Here is a 23577-nt window from a genome sequence, read left to right on the forward strand (position 1 = left end):
AACAGTTATCACCAACATAACATTCATGAATTTTAAATTTGCAGGCCTGTGTAATTGGTTTTGATATTAAGTCAGTAAAACTCAAATTTTCTTGAATGTGTGCAGGTTCTTGTTTTTTTTTTTATAATTATCTTTGTTAAGTGTTCTTGAAGTAAGGCTTCCGATACATAGAAGTTGAAAATAAGAAAATAGACTTTGAATAACATAGGAACGTTAGCCAGAGTTGTAATCTACCCCTGCTAAAACAAACAGTTTATCCATATTTCTATGGTGTGAATGGCGACTCTTCTGTGATATGAAAACATTTACAAGTTTTATACATTCAACACAAATATACAGCCATTAGAAAATCACAAATCAATTTCATGTTGTAATTTAACAAACATTCCATCTTGTTTTTGTACTTTTTAGAAGTAAAGAAATTCATGGATGACCCCTGATTTATTTGCACTTGCTTTTGTTTAGAACGGTATGAGTTGGAAATATGTATATTTAATGATATAACCTTAACACTGGGTTCATTTACACAAAGACAGTTCTGTAAGCAAGGAGTTACATTTAGCCCATTAAGAATGTTTTAAAACCGAAGATATGAATTACGAACAAATCGACAACAGCAAGTTGTTGCAAGAATAGGGAAAATATAAATAACCTAAACCTTGATCCAATAACACCTAGAAGAATCAGAAGTATGAATATAACCTAAACCTTGATCCAATAACACCTAGAAAAATCAGAAGTATAAATATAACCTAAACCTTGATCCAATAACACCTAGAAAAATCAGAAATATGAATATAACCTAAACCTTGAACAAAAACAAAAAACATTTACAAAAATCAAAAGTTTAAGGATAAATGATGAAAGAGATAATTAATAACAACCGTGAGAATAACAATAATATCATTATTTGTGTTGTATCCATGAATAAAGAAAGTATATTGTAGTGTTAAGGAATGACAGTTATTATATCCACACACCTTGAAATGTAGCGCTTAGTACATTCTAGTGAGTAAAACAGGCCAATAAAATGTGTTGAATATGAGGAAGGCCAAGGGAAAAATTATTCGTGCAGCATGGTCAATAGTGACCACCCAGTCCACAGACCACGAGGGATGTTTGAACCAATTATGGGGAAAATTGTCCTGCACGGTGGCCGGAATGGTCCAGACTGAACGCGGTTTCTTCAGATTCTCTTGACCCTGACCTTTTTCCATATCCGAGACCAGCAGGGGAGTCTAAAAACACAGTTTATATTAAGTTCTGTGAGCACTTTTTATTTTAAATTTATTTATTTTCAGACCAACAACTCATTCAATAGATATCCACTAAATGGGATAGTTGATAAAATCTCTTATAGAACTAAACTGTGTGTCGTTAAAAAGTGGAAATACTCGTACATTAAACAAACGAGATAGAATTGGAAACTATTTTAGTTCACAGTTTGCCCACCAGGGGTTAAAAGTACGAATCTTGTTAACAACAGAAACGTGCAACAATAAATTTAACGTAGCAAGTTCCCGTGTTGTTGGAAATGAATTAATGGATTTATAAATTTTAAATAATGAATAATATTAACAATACCTAAAATAATCGGAAAGATTGGTTTTATAATTTTAAACTGTTCATAAATAACAATTACTAGAAATGAACTTATTGCAAATATACAACAGACATTTGTGTGTTACGCATACAGTATTACCGCTATATCGAGACCAATGTATATTTACAAGAAAACTAGCAGTGATATTTCAAATCAACACGTCGTTTTCTGATGTTAGGCTATTAAAATCCCAATCTGCTTCATTCCCAGCCGCCATATTGGAAGTCAAATATTTCCTTCTAACACTTAACAGCCATCTGCATCAACGTAAGCTTCAATAAAACTTTGCTTGCTATACAAGTGTTGAGTTCTTTCGACAAAATATACCGAAACTACGACTACTTAGTTTCTCGATATATCTCTCTTTCGCTCATTGATATGATTTACAGCGTCAGTTGATAAACATTTGTTATTCTTCAACCAAGAATAATGTGAGAACATGACGTCAAATATAGCGGAGTAAACTACAGACCACGTGATATTTTGATTTAAAAGGAATTAATTGTGTGATACACCAAGAATATCTAATAGCTGTGAACAATTATTTATAAATCTTAACATTATTTGCGATACTTCTTAAAACGTAGTCAGTTATGGATTTATATATTTATAAAAAATTCAGGTTTTTCCATGTTAAACAACATTAAGATTGAACTACACAACTGTGCTCTTCATAAATTATTGGATTTTTTTGCCAATATTCTGAGTCCAGAGTTACCCTTGAGTGATTGATGGTTTATAAATGTGACTTCACTGGTGTACATAAACTCTGTTAAGGTTTTTAGAATCTATAATATAAATAATCAACAAGACTGGTTGTAAAAAAATAAATACAGTAAACCGACATTCGAGAGAATACAAAACTCACATTTTAATAGAAAGCCAACAATCACGATGGAAAGTTACTAGAGAAACAAACAAAACATTCACGCCAGACAAGATATCCAACAATCACATTGGGAAGTTACCAGAAAAACAGACAAAGAATTCATGCCAGACAAGAGATCCAACAATCACATTGGGAAGTTACCAAAAAACAGACAGATAATTCACGCCAGACAAAAGATCCACCAATCACATTGGAAAGTTACCAGAAAAACAAAGAATTCACGTCAGACAAGAGATCCAACAATCAGATTGGGAAGTTACCAAAAAACAGACAAATAATTCACGCCAGACAAGAGATCCAAGAATCACATTGGAAAGTTACCAGAAAAACAGACAAAGAATTCACGCCGGACAAGAAATCCAACAATCACATTGGAAAGTTACAAGAAAAACAGACAAAGAATTCACACCAGACAAGAGATCCAACAATCACATTGGGAAGTTACCAAAAAAACAGACAAAGAATTCAAGTCTGAGAAGAGATATAAAAGTCAAAAAAGAAAGTTACAATGGTATAAAAGCCATATTTGAAGAAACGAAAATTTGAAGACATGTCCATCTAATTTAGGGGTTTACACAGGAAACAATCATTGAATTTACCACACACGCCAAAAGTCACTGTTATAAGAGTACAATTATTTCTGCCTTGCTTTAGGTGAAAACAACTTGTTAACCTAACTCGCCAGACACAAGACTAACAAGAAACATCTCTTGCTTCACAGAGAAATTTATAAATATTTAATGTTAAACTTCCTTAACAAACTATCTATCAACAGGAAACACTTCTTACTTTATAAAGATTTAATGTTAAACTTCCTTAACAAACTATCCATCAACAGGAAACACTTCTTACTTTATAAAGATTTAATGTTAAACTTTTCTAAAAAACTATCTATCAACGGGAAACACTTCTTGCTTTATAAAGATTTAATGTTAAACTTTCCTAACAAACAATCCATCACAGGAAACACTTCTTACATTATAACAATTTAATGTTAAACTTTTCTAGCAAACTATCCATCACAGGAAACACTTCTTCTTACTTTATAAAGATTTAATGTTAAACTTTCCTAACAAACTATCCATCAACAGGAAACACTTCTTGCTTTATAAAGATTTAATGTTAAACTTTCCTAACAAACTATCCATCAACAGGAAACACTTCTTACTTTATAAAGATTTAATGTTAAACTTTTCTAACAAACTATCCATCAACAAGCAACACTACTTGCTTTATAAATATTTAATGTTAAACTTTCCTAACAAACTATCCATCAACAGGAAACACTTCTTACTTTATAAAGATTTAATGTTAAACTTTTCTAACAAACTATCCATCAACGGGAAACACTTCTTACTTTATATAGATTTAATGTTAAACTTCCCTAACAAACTATCCATCAACAGGAAACACTTCTTACTTTATAAAGATTTAATGTTAAACCTTTCTAACAAACTATCCATCAACGGGAAACACTTTTTACTTTATAAATATTTAATGTTAAATTTTTCTAACAAACTATCCATCAACAGGAAACACTTCTTACTTCATAAAGATTTAATGTTAAACTTTTCTAACAAACTATCCATCAACAGGAAACACTTCTTACTTTATAAAGATTTAATGTTAAACTTTTCTAACAAACTATCCATCAACAGGAAACACTTCTTACTTTATAAAGATTTAATGTTAATCTTCCCTAACAAACTATCCATCAACAGGAAACACTTCTTACTTTATAAAGATTTAATGTTAAACTTTTCTAACAAACTATCCATCAACAGGAAACACTTCTTACTTTATAAAGATTTAATGTTAAACTTTTCTAAAAAAACTATCTATCAACGGGAAACACTTCTTGCTTTATAAAGATTTAATGTTAAACTTTCCTAACAAACTATCCATCAACAGGAAACACTTCTTACTTTATAAAAATTTAATGTTAAACTTTTCTAGCAAACTATCCATCACAGGAAACACTTCTTACTTTATAAAGATTTAATGTTAAACTTTCCTAACAAACTATCCATCAACAGGAAACACTTCTTGCTTTATAAAGATTTAATGTTAAACTTTCCTAACAAACTATCCATCAACAGGAAACACTTCTTACTTTATAAAGATTTAATGTTAAACTTTTCTAACAAACTATCCATCAACAAGCAACACTACTTGCTTTATAAATATTTAATGTTAAACTTTCCTAACAAACTATCCATCAACAGGAAACACTTCTTACTTTATAAAGATTTAATGTTAAACTTTTCTAACAAACTATCCATCAACGGGAAACACTTCTTACTTTATATAGATTTAATGTTAAACTTCCCTAACAAACTATCCATCAAAGGGAAACACTTCTTACTTTATAAATATTTAATGTTAAACTTCCCTAACAAACTATCCATCAACAGGAAACACTTCTTACTTTATAAAGATTTAATGTTAAACTTTTCTAACAAACTATCCATCAACGGGAAACACTTCTTACTTTATAAAGATTTAATGTTAAACTATTCTAACAAACTATCCATCAACAGGAAACACTTCTTACTTTATAAATATTTAATGTTAAACTTTAAACCACATGAATTTGGATAACAAATGTCGAGTTTTAAAATATAATTTACGGCTTCTCATAGTTTTATAATATAACACTAGAAACGTAACGTATTCTTAACACTAATAATTGCGTAACGGAAGTGTTGTATATTTTAAACACAGAGCTATGCTCAGGGCTATCTCTGTTATGCCTACGACAGGGATGCAAGAAACCGATTTTTAGCAATTTAAGTTTTTAAACATTTCGAAGGTCAACATATTTATATATGAAACGTTACTCACGTTAGTAGCAATTAAGTCAAATTTATTTTACATATAACCGTGTCATTTTACAAAGGGTTATTGCTAGGCCTAACAAAATACAGAAAAACTTACTGTGACGACACAAGGTTCTTACCAATGTTTGCTTCCTCTGTTGTTGGAAAAACACCTGACGTTGTTTATCGAAATATTTCACCAGAACAAATTCGGCGAACGAACAAAATACAAATAGCATGCAGGTCGCCATCCAAATGTCAATACCCTGTCCAAAGAGACGAGTAATGTCCTTCAGATAGTGGACAATATATTCATTCTCTCACTTTATAAAGCTGGAAAGAGATTTAGTTACAAACCTACTTGCTTGGTCTAGAGATATCTCACAGTATTTAGCGTTACAAATAGCTGCTCTATCTACAGACATTTAATAATATCTATTGTTACAGACAGCTGTTCTGTCTACGAATACGTAATAAGAACTAGTGTTACAGGTAGCTGTTCTGTCTGCAGACATGTGATAAGATCTAGTGTTAAATATAGCTGTTCTGTCTACAGACGTAATAGGATCTAGTGTTACAGATAATTGTTCTGTCTACAAACATGTAATAATATCTGGTTTTAAAAATAGTTATTCTGTCTACAGACATGTAATAATATCTAGTGGTACAGATAGTTTATCTGTCTACAGACGTAATAATATCTAGTGTTACAGATAGCTGTTCTGTCTACAGACGTAATAATACCTAGTGTTACAGATAGCTGTTCTGTCTACAGATACGTAATAAGATCTAGTGTTACAGGTAACTGTTCTGTCTACAGATATGTAATAAGATCTAGTGTTACAGATAGCTGTTCTGTCTACAGACATGTAATAATATATAGTGTTACAGATAGTTTATCTGTCTACAGACGTAATAAGATCTAGTGTTAAAGATAGCTGTTCTGTGTACAGACGTAATAGGATCTAGTGTTACAGATAGTTGTCCTGTCTACAGACATATAATAATATCTGGTTTTAAAAATAGTTATGCTGTCTACAGACATGTAATAATATCAATTGTTACAGATAGCTGTTCTGTCTACAGATACGTAATAAGATCTAGTGTTACAGACAGTTGTTCTGTCTACAGATGTAATAATATCTAGTGTTACAGACAGTTGTTCTGTCTACAGATGTAATAAGATCTAGTGTTACAGATAGTTGTTCTGTCTACAGACGTATGATAACTAACTTATCTGTGTAGCACAGCACAGCTGGTATGAGTATTAACACTTTTAGTAGTAAATCAAAGAACAAGGTTTCAATCATCTTAGGTTATCTTCAGGTTAACTTATATATTCACCAGGGTTTCTAGTTTAATTTAACTAACACTTCAATATTCACTGTAATTTCTATACTGGTAACAAACATATTCTGTTTCATCTCTGTACTATAATATAACTTATGTTCGTGTAGACTTACATTGATGTAAGAGGCAGGAGGTAACCCCCCTCTGATCCCTGAGAACTGGGTAAAGAGGGACAACAAACTGGTTACAACTAAAGTAACCCTTCCAGGAATGGCATCTATTCCAATCCAAAAGGAAAACCAGGATAACATGACAATCATGGCACTGGGAGCAAACACTTGCATCAAATGATAAGATATCTGACGCTCCAGAATAAACATCACAGCTATACATGAATACTTCACTGAAAAGGAAATATATAAACTTAGGTTCATATTAGGGTATCCAGAAAATATATAAACTTAGATTCATGTTAGGATTTCCAGAGAATGCATAAATTATAAATGTAATAGGCGTCCCAACACTATAGGTACACCTAAATATATCAGTAAACCGACAAGTAGAGAGTAATATAGAAAGTTCTAACACATAACATCACCAGCACAACGATTCGTTTACCCACTCGAGACTCGATTTCTCGTGAAGGGTACGAGAGGTAGTCCAATTTGGCTCCATTCTCAAACAAACAAGGAAAAAAATACACTTCACAGCCTGCTAGAATAATTCATATTAAGAAAAAAACTAAAAACATGTAAACCCAATGTGATATTACTCTATCAGAAAATCTGCTCACAGAAATTTGAAGAAAGAAAAGGTTCTACCAGAAGATAGAGATGACATGACATAGGTAAAGAATAATAGTGAAGTTCTGAACTGTAGAAGTGAGGTATCATGAGATTTGTGGAAAGACATAAACTAGCCAGTCGTAAAAATGAAGAATATTTGTAACTTACATGTCACTACAACTACCCATAACCATGGATGTAAGCAGGAGAAATGTACAAAGAAACAGGAGAAACACGTCTCTACTATAGCCTTACTTAACAATGGACACCTGTAGATTCTGATAACAATGTAAACACCGAGAATGAACTTATATAAATAAAAGTGAAAATCCCTCTGAGACATACAGGGAATATTAAAACAGCACATGGTTTCATCAGAAGCCAACATACACCCATCGATATACATACCTGGCGGAGATGAATACGTCAGTTCCAAATACTTTAGAGAAACAAAAAAATAACCAAACACATAATCCAGAATCACTGTAAGTACCGGTCTAATTGGGTATCAGATAATAGATAGAATAATATCAAAATAAAATGGGTTGTAAACGACAGATGAAAATATAAAAGCTTTCTACCTCCATCAAAATAAAAGAACTACTGACTGCGTTAAGTTTCTTACATGACCCCTAGGAACTAATACCACAATAAACCTGAAATGTAGAACATTATAATAATATTGTTCTGTCAAGATTAACAATACAATTTAATAGTAAGTATAAATTTTCTTTCTTTTAGCACAAAAATCACACATAACCTAACTTCACGATGTACAACGCAGGAAATCGAACCCCTGACTTCAGCGTTATACGTTGCCGTTAATTTACCATACAATATATGTAATCTACAACGAAAGCTTAATTTATGTAAATGTCATTTATATATTTAAAGACTGCGTTATTAATTATATTTTTAGTCCTAGATAAATATCAGTGTGATAGGTATCGAAATGGTCATAACTAGACTTACCAGTATGGTCGAAAATAACTAGACTTACCAGTATGGTTGCAAATAACTAGACTTAATCAGTATGGTTGAAAATAACTAGACTTAACCAGTATGGTTGAAAATAACTAGACTTAACCAGTATGGTTGAAAATAACTAGACTTACCAGTATGGCTGAAAATAACTAGACTTACCAGTATGGTTGCAAATAACTAGACTTAACCAGTATGGTTGAAAATAACTAGACATTACCAGTATGGTTGAAAATAACTAGACTTAACCAGTATGGTTGAAAATAACTACACTTAACCAGTATGGTTGAAAATAACTAGACTTACGAGTATGATTGAAAATAACTAGACTTACTAGTATGGTTGAAAATAACTAGACTTAACCAGTATGGTTGAAAATAACTAGACTTAACCAGTATGGTTGAAAATAACTAGACTTAACCAGTATGGTTGAAAATAACTAGACTTACCAGTATGGCTGAAAATAACTAGACTTACCAGTATGGTTGCAAATAACTAGACTTAACCAGTATGGTTGAAAATAACTAGACTTAACCAGTATGGTTGAAAATAACTAGACTTAACCAGTATGGTTGAAAATAACTACACTTAACCAGTATGGTTGAAAATAACTAGACTTACGAGTATGATTGAAAATAACTAGACTTACTAGTATGGTTGAAAATAACTAGACTTAACCAGTATGGTTGAAAATAACTAGACTTACGAGTATGGTTGCAAATAACTAGACTTAATCAGTATGGTTGAAAATAACTAGACTTAACCAGTATGGTTGAAAATAACTAGACTTACCAGTATGGCTGAAAATAACTAGACTTACCAGTATGGTTGCAAATAACTAGACTTAACCAGTATGGTTGAAAATAACTAGACTTAACCAGTATGGTTGAAAATAACTAGACTTAACCAGTATGGTTGAAAATAACTAGACTTAACCAGTATGGTTGAAAATAACTAGACTTAACCAGTATGGTTGAAAATAACTAGACTTAACCAGTATGGTTGAAAATAACTAGACTTAACCAGTATGGTTGAAAATAACTACACTTAACCAGTATGGTTGAAAATAACTAGACTTACGAGTATGATTGAAAATAACTAGACTTACTAGTATGGTTGAAAATAACTAGACTTAACCAGTATGGTTGAAAATAACTAGACTTACCAGTATGGTTGAAAATAACTAGACTTACCAGTATGGTTGAAAATAACTAGACTTAACCAGTATGGTTGAAAATAACTAGACTTACCAGTATGGTTGAAAATAACTAGACTTAATCAGTATGGTTGAAAATCTCCTCATTAGAGTGGACGTTCAGATACTAGTCGTTATCAACGGAAGCTTATAAGTGCATAATAATTGTTATGCTAATAGTAACTGAACTAAGTAATAAACAAGTGCGTTATTATCAAATTAAAAGCAAACATAATTACTAATCACATAAATAGATGGTTACTTTCAGACGTCCTTGTAACTTAATTCAAACATAGTAACCACTGTAATTAAAACTAACCATTCAGAGTTTCTACTGTAAACTGTAGTTTCTTCAGTTCCAAATTGTGTTGAAGCAGTTTCAGATGAGGGTTTTTTAGTGGTGAAGAGTCTTTGTCCACCCATTCGTAGTGGACAGTGTCCATCGGATAAGAATCTAGAAAAAACGTAGACATATCAAACTATAGTCACTACGTAATTAGACATATCAAACTATAGTCACTACGTAATTAGACATATCAAACTTCATTCACTAGTTAACTAGACATACCAAACTGCAATCACTACGTAACCAGACATACTAAACTATAGTTACTACATAACTAGACATGTCAAACTGCATTCACTACGTAACTAGACATACTAAACTATAGTCACTACATAACCAGACATACCAAACTGCAATCACTACGTAACCAGACATACTAAACTATAGTCACTACATAACTAGACATGCCAAACTGCAGTCACTACGTGACTAGACATACTAAACTATAGTCACTACATAACTAGACATGCCAAACTGCAGTCACTACGTAACTAGACATACTAAACTATAGTCACTACATAACTAGACATGCCAAACTAAAATAACTTTGTAACTAGACATACTAAACTACAGTCATTACATAACTAGACATGCCAAACTAAAATAACTTTGTAACAAGACATGCCAAACTGCAGTCAATACGTAACTAGATACGCCAAACTACAGTCACTTCGTAACAAGACATGCCAAACTACAATAACTTTGTAACAAGACATGCTAAACTGCAGTCACTACGTAACTAGACATGCCAAACTACAGTCACTACGTAATTAGACATGCCAAACTACAGTCACTATATACATAATAATGACATATCCTAACACAGATTATTATGTTATATCCTAAGATACATAATAATGTCATATTCTAACATAGATGATTATGTCATATCCTAACACAGTTAATAATGTCATTTTCTTATACAAGTTATTATTTCATATCCTAACATACATAAAAATGTCATATCCTAACACAGTTAATAATGCCATATTTTATCAATTGTACGCCGCTTTCTGTTACGACAAAACAAAACTTATGTTCGTTGTTCTCCCATACATATTAAACACACGTAGAAATTCATTCCATGTTAACGTCGTGGAACTTTAACAACTCTACACTGACAGACAATTTACAAAGACACGTAATTTTCCATGGAAATGATATTTGAATTCGAACATTTAGATACTAAAATTAGCATAACTAATTTACCTACAGATTCGTTTATAATCTGAAATAATGAAAGCTTATAGGTAGAAAGTCATTTTGTTCTGCAGAGACAGAACAACAAGAGATCATGAAAAAAAAAACCGTTTATTATCCATGTCCCATTTACAATAAATAATTGTTTTCATATTTGAAAAGCAAACACATGTCTACTACCTTATTATTGTGTTGAGAAAAGGTCAAATACTAGAAATCGCTGTCATTTAAAGTTCTTACACTAGTTGAATAATTAGGAGCAACTTTAAGAAAAATATAATCCTATATTGACAACGATGCGCAATGTGGGAAAAAACAACAACATTAGTTATACAAAGACGGGTTATGTGGATGTAGGTGAAGACACATTTCAGCCTTTAAATACCGGTTAACACACACAACCACAACTATGAACGGTTGATGTACTCACAACTACGAAAGGTCACAGGACATTGTTGTATGTCCACTGGATAATGTTTGAATTCCATCTGGCAGCCCACGACAGCAGCAAACCTGACAAACAATAAAACTGTTCTTATTCAAATTTATAAAAACTTCAAACCTTGTTAAATACAATGTTATATTTTAATAACTTTATAACAACTTCAAACCTGGTTAAATACAACGTTATATTTTAATAACTTTATAACAACTTCAAACCTGGTTAAATACAACGTTATATTTTAATAACTTTATAACAACTTCAAACCTGGTTAAATACAACGTTATATTTTAATAACTTTATAACAACTTCAAACCTGGTTAAATACAACGTTATATTTTAATAACTTTATAACAACTTCAAACCTGGTTAAATACAACGTTATATTTTAATAACTTTATAACAACTTCAAACCTGGTTAAATACAACGTTATATTTTAATAACTTTATAACAACTTCAAACCTGGTTAAATACAACGTTATATTTTAATAACTTTATAACAACTTCAAACCTGGTTAAATACAACGTTATATTTTAATAACTTTATAACAACTTCAAACCTGGTTAAATGCAACATTATATTTTAATTACCTTATAACAACTTTAAACCTGGTTAAATACAACGTTATATTTTAATTACTTTATAACAACTTCAAACCTGGTTAAATACAATGTTATATTTTAATAACTTTATAACAACTTCCAACCTGGTTAAATACAATGTTATATTTCAATAACTTTATAACAACTTCAAACCTGGTTAAATACAACGTTATATTTTAATAACTTTATAACAACTTCAAACCTGGTTAAATACAATATTATATTTTAATTACTTTATAACAACTTCAAACCTGGTTAAATACATTGTTATCCTTTAATAACTTTATAACAACTTCAAACCTGGTTAAATACAACGTTATACTTTAATAGCTTTATGACAACTTCAAACCTGGTTAAATACAACGTTATATTTTAATAACTTTATAACAACTTCCAACCTGGTTAAATACAATGTTATATTTTAATAACTTTATAACAACTTCAAACCTGGTTAAATACAATATTATATTTTAATAACTTTATAACAACTTCAAACCTGGTTAAATACATTGTTATCCTTTAATAACTTTATAACCACTTCAAACCTGGTTAAATACAACGTTATATTTTAATAACTTTATAACTCAAACCTGGTTAAATACAATGTTATATTTTAATAACTTTATAACAACTTCAAACCAACTTCAATCAACTGTAAGTAAACACTGAGTTATTAATAGTGATAAAACACTGTCCATTGAATACTGATAAAATACTGACCAATCAACTGTAACTAAACACTGAGTTATTAATAGTGATAAAACACTGTCCATTGAATACTGATAAAATACTGATCAATCAACTGTAACTAAACACTGAGTTATTAATAGTGATAAAACACTGTCCAGTGAATACTGATAAAATACTGACCAATCAACTGTAACTAAACACTGACTTATTAATAGTGATAAAACACTGTCCATTGAATACTGATAAAATACTCACCAATCAACTGTAATTAAACACTGAGTTATTAATAGTGATAAAACACTGTCCATTGAATACTGATAAAATACTGATCAATCAACTGTAACTAAACACTGAGCTATTAATAGTGACAAAACACTGTCCATTGAATACTGATAAAATACTGACCAATCAACTGTAACTAAACACTGACTTATTAATAGTGATAAAACACTGTCCATTGAATACTGATAAAATACTGATTAATCAACTGTAACTGAACACTGAGTTATTAATAGTGATAAAACACTGTCCATTGAATACTGATAAAATACTGATCAATCAACTGTAACTAAACACTGACTTATTAATAGTGATAAAACACTGTCCATTTAATACTGATAAAATACTGATCAATCAACTGTAACTGAACACTGACTTATTAATAGTGATAAAACACTGTCCAGTGAATACTGATAAAATACTGATCAATCAACTCTACCTAAACACTGACTTATTAATAGTGATAAAACACTGTCCATTGAATACTGATAAAATACTGACCAATCAACTGTAACTAAACACTGACTTATTAATAGTGATAAAAACTTTCCATTGAATACTGATAAAATACTCACCAATCAACTGTAATTAAACACTGAGTTATTAATAGTGATAAAACACTGTCCATTGAATACTGATAAAATACTGATCAATCAACTGTAACTAAACACTGAGCTATTAATAGTGACAAAACACTGTCCATTGAATACTGATAAAATACTGACCAATCAACTGTAACTAAACACTGACTTATTAATAGTGATAAAACACTGTCCATTGAATACTGATAAAATACTGATTAATCAACTGTAACTGAACACTGAGTTATTAATAGTGATAAAACACTGTCCATTGAATACTGATAAAATACTGATCAATCAACTGTAACTAAACACTGACTTATTAATAGTGATAAAACACTGTCCATTTAATACTGATAAAATACTGATCAATCAACTGTAACTGAACACTGACTTATTAATAGTGATAAAACACTGTCCAGTGAATACTGATAAAATACTGATCAATCAACTGTACCTAAACACTGACTTATTAATAGTGATAAAACACTGTCCATTGAATACTGATAAAATACTGACCAATCAACTGTAACTAAACACTGACTTATTAATAGTGATAAAAACTTTCCATTGAATACTGATAAAATACTGATCAATCAACTGTAACTAAATACTGACTTATTAATAGTGATAAAACACTGTCCAGTGAATACTGATAAAATACTGACCAATCAACTGTAACTAAACACTGACTTATTAATAGTGATAAAACACTGTCCAGTGAATGGCGATTACATACTGACCAATGAAAGATGATACACACTGACCTTGCCGTGTATTCCATAATACAAGTATCATCAACTTTGCTTATTGTCAAGACTTGGGTCGATGTCACCTTGGATGGGGTTTCAACACTCTTCGCATTAACTATATATGTGTCAGGAATCCAGAAGAAGGTGAAGTGATTTTTAGAAACTGTAACTTTTTCCGAAATTTCCTTCCAACTTTCTCTTAGTCCTAGTTTCTTTACATTTGTTTCGTATGTTAGACAGAAGTTGCCAGTTACATTCCACTGATGCCACAAGAAGAAATCGAGACGAAAGTCCTTAGATAAAGAAACAAATAGTATACAAGCATTTTTCTTTTAACAGACGTTCAACTTGTGTTTTCTACAGTCTTCTATGTCCCCAAGATACAAGATAGAGAACGTAGTAATTAAGAAATGTAGTAGACTTAACACTGATGTCCACTATATAAATGCAGAAGGTTTAATATTTTATCATGTACATTATCTAAACATGGAAAGTTTAATATTTTAAAAGGTACACTATATATACTCAGAAAGTTTAGTATTTTACCATGTACACTATTTTAACATTGAAGATTTAATATTATATTGTGTACCCTATATGAACGTAGAAAATTTAATATTTTACCATGTACACTATTTTAACATCGATGGTTTAATATTTTCTCTTGTACAATATATAAACTCAGAATGTTTAATATTTTATCACTACACTATCTAAACACAGATGATTTTATTCTTATGAGGTACACTATTTTAAAACAGAAGGTTTAATATTTTATTATGTACACTATATAAACACAGAAGGTTTAATATTTTACCATGTACACTATGTAAACTCATAAGGTTTAATATTTTATCATGTGCAACATATAAACTCAGAAGGTTTAATATTACATCACGTACACTAAATAAACACATAACATTTACTATTTTATCATGTACACTAGATAAATACAACAGGTTTAATTTGATATTATGTACATTATATAAACACAGAAAGTTTAATATTTTATGATGTACACTATATAATCACAGAAGATTTAATATTTTATAAGGTACACTATATAACCACAGAAGATTTAATATTTTATAACGTACACTATATAATCACAGAAGATTTAATATTTTATAACGTACACTATATAACCACAGAAGATTTAATATTTTATAACGTACACTATATAATCACAGAAGATTTAATATTTTATAACGTACACTATATAATCACAGACGATTTAATATTTTATAAGGTACACTATATAACCACAGAAGATTTAATATTTTATAACGTACACTATATAACCACAGAAGATTTAATATTTTATAACATACACTATATAATCACAGAAGATTTAATATTTTATAACGTACAACATATAAACACAGTGTGTAATATTCTATCATGTACACTATATAATCACAGAAGATTTAATATTTTATAATGTACACTATATAACCACAGAATGTTTCATACTTTATCATGTACTTTATATGAACACAGAAGGTTTACTACTTATCATGTGCACTATTTTAAGACAGAAGATTTAATATTTTATTGTGTAACCTATATAAGCATAGAAGGTTTAATATTTTATCATGTACACTATAAAACACAGAATGTTTCATATTTTACCATGTACACTATAAAACACAGAATGTTTCATATTTTACCATGTACACTATAAAACACAGAATGTTTCATATTTTACCATGTACACTATAAAACACAGAATGTTTCATATTTTACCATGTACACTATAAAACACAGAATGTTTCATATTTTATCATGTACACTATAAAACACAGAATGTTTCATATTTTATCATGTACACTATAAAACACAGAATGTTTAATATTTTATCATGTAAACTATAAAACACAGAATGTTTCATATTTCATCATGTACACTATAAAACACAGAATGTTTCATATTTTACCATGTACACTATAAAACACAGAATGTTTCATATTTCATCATGTACACTATAAAACACAGAATGTTTAATATTTTATCATGTACACTATAAAACACAGAATGTTTCATATTTCATCATGTACACTCTAAAACACAGAATGTTTCATATTTCATCATGTACACTATAAAACACAGAATGTTTCATATTTTACCATGTACACTATAAAACACAGAATGTTTAATATTTCATCATGTACACTATAAAACACAGAATGTTTAATATTTTATCATGTACACTATAAAACACAGAATGTTTCATATTTCATCATGTACACTATAAAACACAGAATGTTTAATATTTTATCATGTACACTATAAAACACAGAATGTTTCACATTTTACCATGTAAACTATAAAACACAGAATGTTTAATATTTTATCATGTACACTATAAAACACAGAATGTTTCATATTTCATCATGTACACTCTAAAACACAGAATGTTTCATATTTTATCATGTACACTATAAAACACAGAATATTTAATATTTTATCATGTACACTATAAAACACAGAATGTTTCATATTTCATCATGTACACTCTAAAACACAGAATGTTTCATATTTCATCATGTACACTATAAAACACAGAATGTTTAATATTTTATCATGTAAACTATAAAACACAGAATGTTTCATATTTCATCATGTACACTATAAAACACAGAATGTTTAATATTTTATCATGTACACTATATAAACACAGAATGTTTTATATTTTATTATGTACACTATATAAACACAGAAGATTTATTATTTTATCCTATATAGTAAGTAAACACAGATGACGTATTATTTATTAAGGTGTATTATTACCATGTCCAAGGCATTGATAGAATTTACGTCCTCCACATACAGCTGGGTTTTTATCAACAGAGTTTCTAAATGATACAAGAAATTTGAGTTGTGATTATATCTGTCTAACATTTATACTATAATTTCTAGAAAACTCTGCAAATGTATTAAACAAGAGTAGAGTTCTGGACACTCTAACAATTACAGTTATGTTAAAAGTTTGGGTGACATGTGATCTGCCAAACATGTGAAAAAGCTAAGTGCTGTAGGGTGAATTATAACACAGTTCCTGAGTCAAACAGTTTTAAATGATGGTCAATGCTGTAAGGTAAATTATTACTCAGTGCCAGAGTCAAACTGTTATAGATGATGGTCAGTACTCTAGGGAAAAGTGTTACACAGTGCCATAGTGAAACAGTTTTGGATGATGGTCAATGCTGTGAGATGAATTATTACATACTGCCAAAGACAAAATATTTTACATGATGGTCAATACTCTAAGGTAAATTATTAAACAGTGCCAGTGTCAAAGAATTTTAAATGATGGTCATGCTATAAAGTAAATTATTATACAGTGCCACAGCAAACAGTTTTAGAAGATGGTCATGCTATAAAGTAAATTAGTATACAGTACCACAGTCAAACAGTTTTAGAAGATGGTCATGCTATAAAGTAAATTATTATACAGTACCACAGTCAAACAGTTTTAGAAGATGGTCATGCTATAAAGTAAATTAGTATACAGTACCACAGTCAAACAGTTTTAGAAGATGGTCATGCTATAAAGTAAATTAGTATACAGTACCACAGTCAAACAGTTTTAGAAGATGGTCATGCTATAAAGTAAATTAGTATACAGTACCACAGTCAAACAGTTTTAGAAGATGGTCATGCTATAAAGTAAATTATTATACAGTACCACAGTCAAACAGTTTTAGAAGATGGTCATCCTGTAAGGTAAATTATTACACAGTGCCAGAGTAAACATTTTTAAATGATGGTCAATACTGTAAGGTAAATTATTACACAGTGCCAAAGACAATCAGTTTTAGATGATGGTCAATGCTGTAAACCAAAATTATTACACAGTGCCAGAGTCAAACAGTTTTAGATGATGGTAATGCTCAGGTAAATTATTATACAGTGTCTTGGTGAATACTGTAAGGTAAATTATTACACAGTTCCAGAGTCAAACAGTTTAAGATAATGGTCAATACTGAAAGCCAAAAGTATTACACAGTGCCAGAGTCAAACACTTTTAAAAAATGGTCAATGCTGTGAGGAAAATTATAACACAGTGCCAGAGTCAAAGAAGATTAGATGATGGTTTGTTCTGTAGGTTAAATTATTACACAGTTCCAGAGACAAACAGTTTTAGATAATAGTTAATGCTGTAATTTCAATTGTTACACATGCCAAAGTCAAAGAGTTTTAGATAATAGTCAATGTTGTAATGTCAATTATTATACAGTGCCAGTGTCAAACAGTTTTAGATAATGGTCAGTCCTGTGAGATAAATTATAACACAGAGTCAGATTCAAACTGTTTTTAATGATGGTCAATAGATTAATATGAGTTATTTCAGACTGCAAGAGTCGAATAATTTTAGAAGATGGTCAGTATGTTAAGGTAAATTATTACACAGTAAGGGAGTCAAACAGTTTAGAAGATGGTCAGTAAGTTAAGGTAAATTATTACACAGTAAGGGAGTCAAACACTTTAGAAGATGGTCAATACCGTAAGGTAAATTACAACAGATTACAAGAGTCAAACACTTCAGAAGATGGTCAATACCGTAAGGTAAATTACAACAGATTACAAGAGTCAAACAGTTTTACATGATGTTCAATACCGTAAGGTAAATTTCAACAGATTACAAGAGTCAAGCAGTTTTACATGATGTTCAATACCGTAAGGTAAATTACAACAGATTACAAGAGTCAAACAGTTTTACATGATGTTCAATACCGTAAGATAAATTACAACAGATTACAAGAGTCAAACAGTTTTACATGATGTTCAATACTGTAAGGTAAATTACAACAGATTACAAGAGTCAAACAGTTTTACATGATGTTCAATACCGTAAGGTAAATTACAACAGAGTACAAGAGTCAAACAGTTTTACATGATGGTCAATACCGTAAGGTAAATTGTTACATGGTGTCATAATCAAACAGTTTTAGATGATAGTCAATTTTGTAAGATAAATTGTTACATGGTGTCATAATCAAACAGTTTTAGATGATAGTCAATTTTGTAAGATAAATTGTTACTTGGTGTCATAATCAAACAATTTTAGATGATAGTCAATTTTGAAAGATAAATTGTTACATGGTGTCATAATCAAACAGTTTTAGATGATAGTCAATTTTGTAAGATAAATTGTTACATGGTGTCATAATCAAAAAGTTTTAGATGATAGTCAATTTTGTAAGATAAATTGTTACATGGTGTCATAATCAAACAGTTTTAGATGATAGTCAATTTTGTAAGATAAATTGTTACATGGTGTCATAATCAAACAGTTTTAGATGATAGTCAATTTTGTAAGATAAATTGTTACTTGGTGTCATAATCAAACAATTTTAGATGATAGTCAATTTTGAAAGATAAATTGTTACATGGTGTCATAATCAAACAGTTTTAGATGATAGTCAATTTTGTAAGATAAATTGTTACATGGTGTCATAATCAAAAAGTTTTAGATGATAGTCAATTTTGTAAGATAAATTGTTACATGGTGTCATAATCAAACAATTTTAGATGATAGTCAATTTTGTAAGATAAATTGTCACATGGTGTCATAATCAAACAATTTTAGATGATAATAAATTTTGTAAGATAAATTGTCACATGGTGTCATAATCAAACAATTTTAGATGATAATAAATTTTGTAAGATAAATTGTCACATGGTGTCATAATCAAACAATTTTAGATGATAGTCAATTTTGTAAGATAAATTGTTACATGGTGTCATAATCAAACAGTTTTAGATGATAGTCAATTTTGTAAGATAAATTGTTACATGGTGTCATAATCAAACAATTTTAGATGATAGTCAATTTTGTAAGATAAATTGTTACATGGTGTCATAATCAAACAGTTTTAGATGATAGTCAATGCTAAGGTAAATTATTAAGCACTGCCAGAGTCAAAGAGTTTTAGATGTTGATCAATACTTTAAAATAAATTATTACACAGTGCAAGAGACACAGTTTTAGATGATTGGGAATGCTGTAGGGTAAATTCCCACACAGTAGGAGAGTCAAACAGTTTTAGGTGATGGTCAGGTAAGTTATTACACAGTGTCAGAGTCAATGCGTTTTAGATGATTGGGAATGCTATAATGTAAATTATTACACAGTGTCAGAGTTAAACAGTTTTGTATGATGGCCAATTCTGTAAGGTAAATTATTACACAGTGTCAGAATTAAACAGTTTTGGGTGATGGTCAATTCTGTAAGGTAAATTATTACACAGTGTCAGAGTTAAACAGTTTTGGATGATGGTCAATTCTGTAAGGTAAATTATTACACAGTGTCAGAGTTAAACAGTTTTGGATGATGGTCAGTTCTGTAAGGTAAATTATTACACAGTGTCAAAGTTAAACAGTTTTAGGTGATAACAAACTAATATACACCACAGTGTGTTAACAAATTAAAATATACCACAATGTGTTGACTAATTAATATACACTACAAGTTGAAAAAGACTGCTATACACCACCAGGAATGACGTTACCATTACTTATTAGAATATGGTAAGAAACAAAATTACGGCATACGGTATATAGAAACTGATGTACACTACCAAATGTTAATAATGTAATATACACCAAAATGTTTTGACAACGTAAGAAACACAAAAAGTGTTAACTAACTTACCCCCTTGTGCAAATTAATTGAAACAAGACGGAAAATTACGATTTTTTCAATTTTTCGTTTTATTTCTGAGAATCCAAAAACTACTCACAAATTAATACATGATATGACCGCCTTTATTTTTCAGAAGATCATTACTCCGCTTTGGCATCGAGTCCACGAGTTGACCACAATCTTTACTAATTTTTTAATCGTAGTAATCACACCTTAATTATAGCCTCAATTAGCTTATCTTTCAAAGTACAGCCTTTTCCCCAAAGTCTTTCTTTATAAATCGCCCAAAGATTTTTAATAGGATTTAAGTCCGGAGAGTTTCCAGGCCAGTCCAGCACCTTTATTCGCGTTGTAGTCATAAAATTCTTCACAAGTTTCGATGCTGCGGCACGGAGCCAGATCTTGCTGAAAAATGTGGAAATCTCTTTTTCAATTCTGGAACGACTCTTCTCTGCAAAACTGCAATGTACTGTGGTCCTCGTATCATACCATCTACGATATATAATAATTGTTCGACGCCATAGTAGCTGAAAAAGCCTCAAAACATCTTCTTCAAGGGATGTTTTACGAACTGGTTGATGTGAGATTCTCGAAGTTTCTCACCTGGCGATCTGCGAACATGTATACTTCTTTAACCCTGTACAAAGAAATGAGTCTCGTCACTGAATAACACTTTCCTCCATTGTTCTTGCGTCCAGTTCTTGTATTTCAGACCCCATTGATACCGTTTTTTCTTCATTGAATTGGTAAGAAGTTGTTTTTTTGACTGGTCTCCTTGCCCTTCTAACGCAATTTCGAATGACGTAATATTCCTCAAAATTTCGTCATAGATCCCAAAAATAGATCAGCCGTACTGCAAAACACAGCTAATGACGCCGTCTGTGTGAAAAAATGACTATTAAAGGAAATCAGAGGGTCCAGCGAGCCTACACCAGCCGCCATGCTGAAAATATTGTAAAATGATCATTTGTTTCAATTAATTTGCACAAGGGTGTATATACACAACAAGATGACAGGCAAACAAACAAGGCTTACTATTACGTGTTGGAATATGATTGTACTCCATTCCTAGATTTGTTAGTAAGAGAGTTTCCAAAACGTTGGTTAATTCAGAAGCATCAAGATAGTTCATGAGAAAACCACTGAAATGGTAAAATTGTCATTACAATACAAATAATGATTTACAAATAATCAATGTTCACAATTCTGAGTTACAGCATTTCATGTAAAAAACACTTTGGGTTGTATATGCCACACAGTACGTTAAAAATTTAGGGTATGTAAAAACATTGTACGTCAAAAACATTGGATTATATCTACATCATTGTGTATTATAAAGTTTGGGTTATATCCATATCATTGTCAATTACAAAGTTTGAGTTATAATTATAACATTATGTATTACAAACTTTGGGTTATATCTATAACTGTATATCACAAAGTTTGGTATGTATCAATATCATTGTGTATTAAAAAGTTTGAGTTATATCTATAACACACCCTTGGTGTGGATTCCTGTACGTGGTGAGGGGCACTCCCAGGGAAGGTTCTGTTCTTTCAGTTTATCTCTTCCGGGATCAAAACATCCACTCACGTGTTTGCCGTGCGTGGCAACCCGTGAAGGGGAGGAGAGAATCCTGGTGGTTGAGGGGTCCAACTCTAACACACCATTTAGCCTTGAATTCCTGTAGACGGGCGGCCTTGGGGTAGCCCCCTTGGGTAAATCGGCTGGTCCACTCGGGCTAGGGTCAACCAAGTACCAGTGTTGGATATTCTCAACAGATATTGTGGATATTATGTCTGATGCTGGTGTTTGGATATAGTGCTCACGAAACCCTGGCGTTGATGCAGTAGCCTTGTTTGACATTGTAGTGCGTCCCCTCATAGGGTTCCATGGTGGGCGAGGTTAGTGGACATCGAAATTTCCCTTTCTTTATTGTGGCTACTCCACTTAAAAATCTTAATAAAATAGTGAAAAAAGAGTCTATAGGTAAGCGACCACGTTTTGAACATTCTGAACAACAATTCTCGCCATCTGTACCACCTGTTGTACCTCATTTCTTATATCTCGAATAAGGAAAGTAAGGAAAAAGGACGCAGTCATAAACAGAAGGGTTCTCTGCCCAATTCGCCTACACGTAAATAAAAATGGCCACCCTTATATAATGGAACTGTCGAGGTATACGTTCTAATCTGGAGGACATCAAAACAATGATTGCTTCATACCATCCTGTTTGTTTCTCCTTACAGGAAACATTCCTGAAACCTGCCGATACAGTCACCTTTCGGTGGTTTTCTTTATACAGAAATGACAAGTTGTGTGATGAACGAGTGCATGGAGGGGTGGCACTGTTGGTTGATCAGCATGTGCCCACCCTGTCTTTGCCACTTGACACACCTTTGGAGGTTGTAATCATCCGTGTTTCCTTGGGTCTTACCATCACTGTTTATTCTCTCCACCTCTCACCTGGA

At 31.0% G+C, this 23577-nt stretch overlaps 1 protein-coding gene across 3 annotated transcripts in view; it reads right to left on the reverse strand.

Moving 5' to 3' along the window:
- Positions 1–440: 440 nt before the first annotated feature.
- Positions 441–23577, reverse strand: part of LOC143251840 (glycine receptor subunit alpha-2-like) — a 32736-nt gene continuing 9599 nt past the window's right edge. The window contains exons 2-9 of one of the 3 annotated variants that reach the window (XM_076503097.1): positions 22141–22247; positions 17247–17311; positions 14472–14749; positions 11539–11621; positions 9882–10016; positions 6775–7004; positions 5452–5577; positions 441–1238 (exon numbers count right to left, since the gene is read on the reverse strand). In XM_076503097.1, coding sequence (XP_076359212.1) covers positions 996–1238; positions 5452–5577; positions 6775–7004; positions 9882–10016; positions 11539–11621; positions 14472–14749; positions 17247–17311; positions 22141–22247 — 1267 coding nt within the window. In that variant the 3' untranslated portion in view covers positions 441–995. Of the gene's footprint in view, positions 1239–5429; positions 5578–6774; positions 7005–9881; positions 10017–11538; positions 11622–14471; positions 14750–17246; positions 17312–21202; positions 21342–22140; positions 22248–23577 lie in introns of those variants that run through there. The other 2 variants (XM_076503098.1, XM_076503099.1) reach the window with 2 other exon arrangements.

Source organism: Tachypleus tridentatus, chromosome 6, assembly GCF_004210375.1.
Source record: "Tachypleus tridentatus isolate NWPU-2018 chromosome 6, ASM421037v1, whole genome shotgun sequence".
Lineage (NCBI taxonomy): Eukaryota > Metazoa > Arthropoda > Merostomata > Xiphosura > Limulidae > Tachypleus > Tachypleus tridentatus.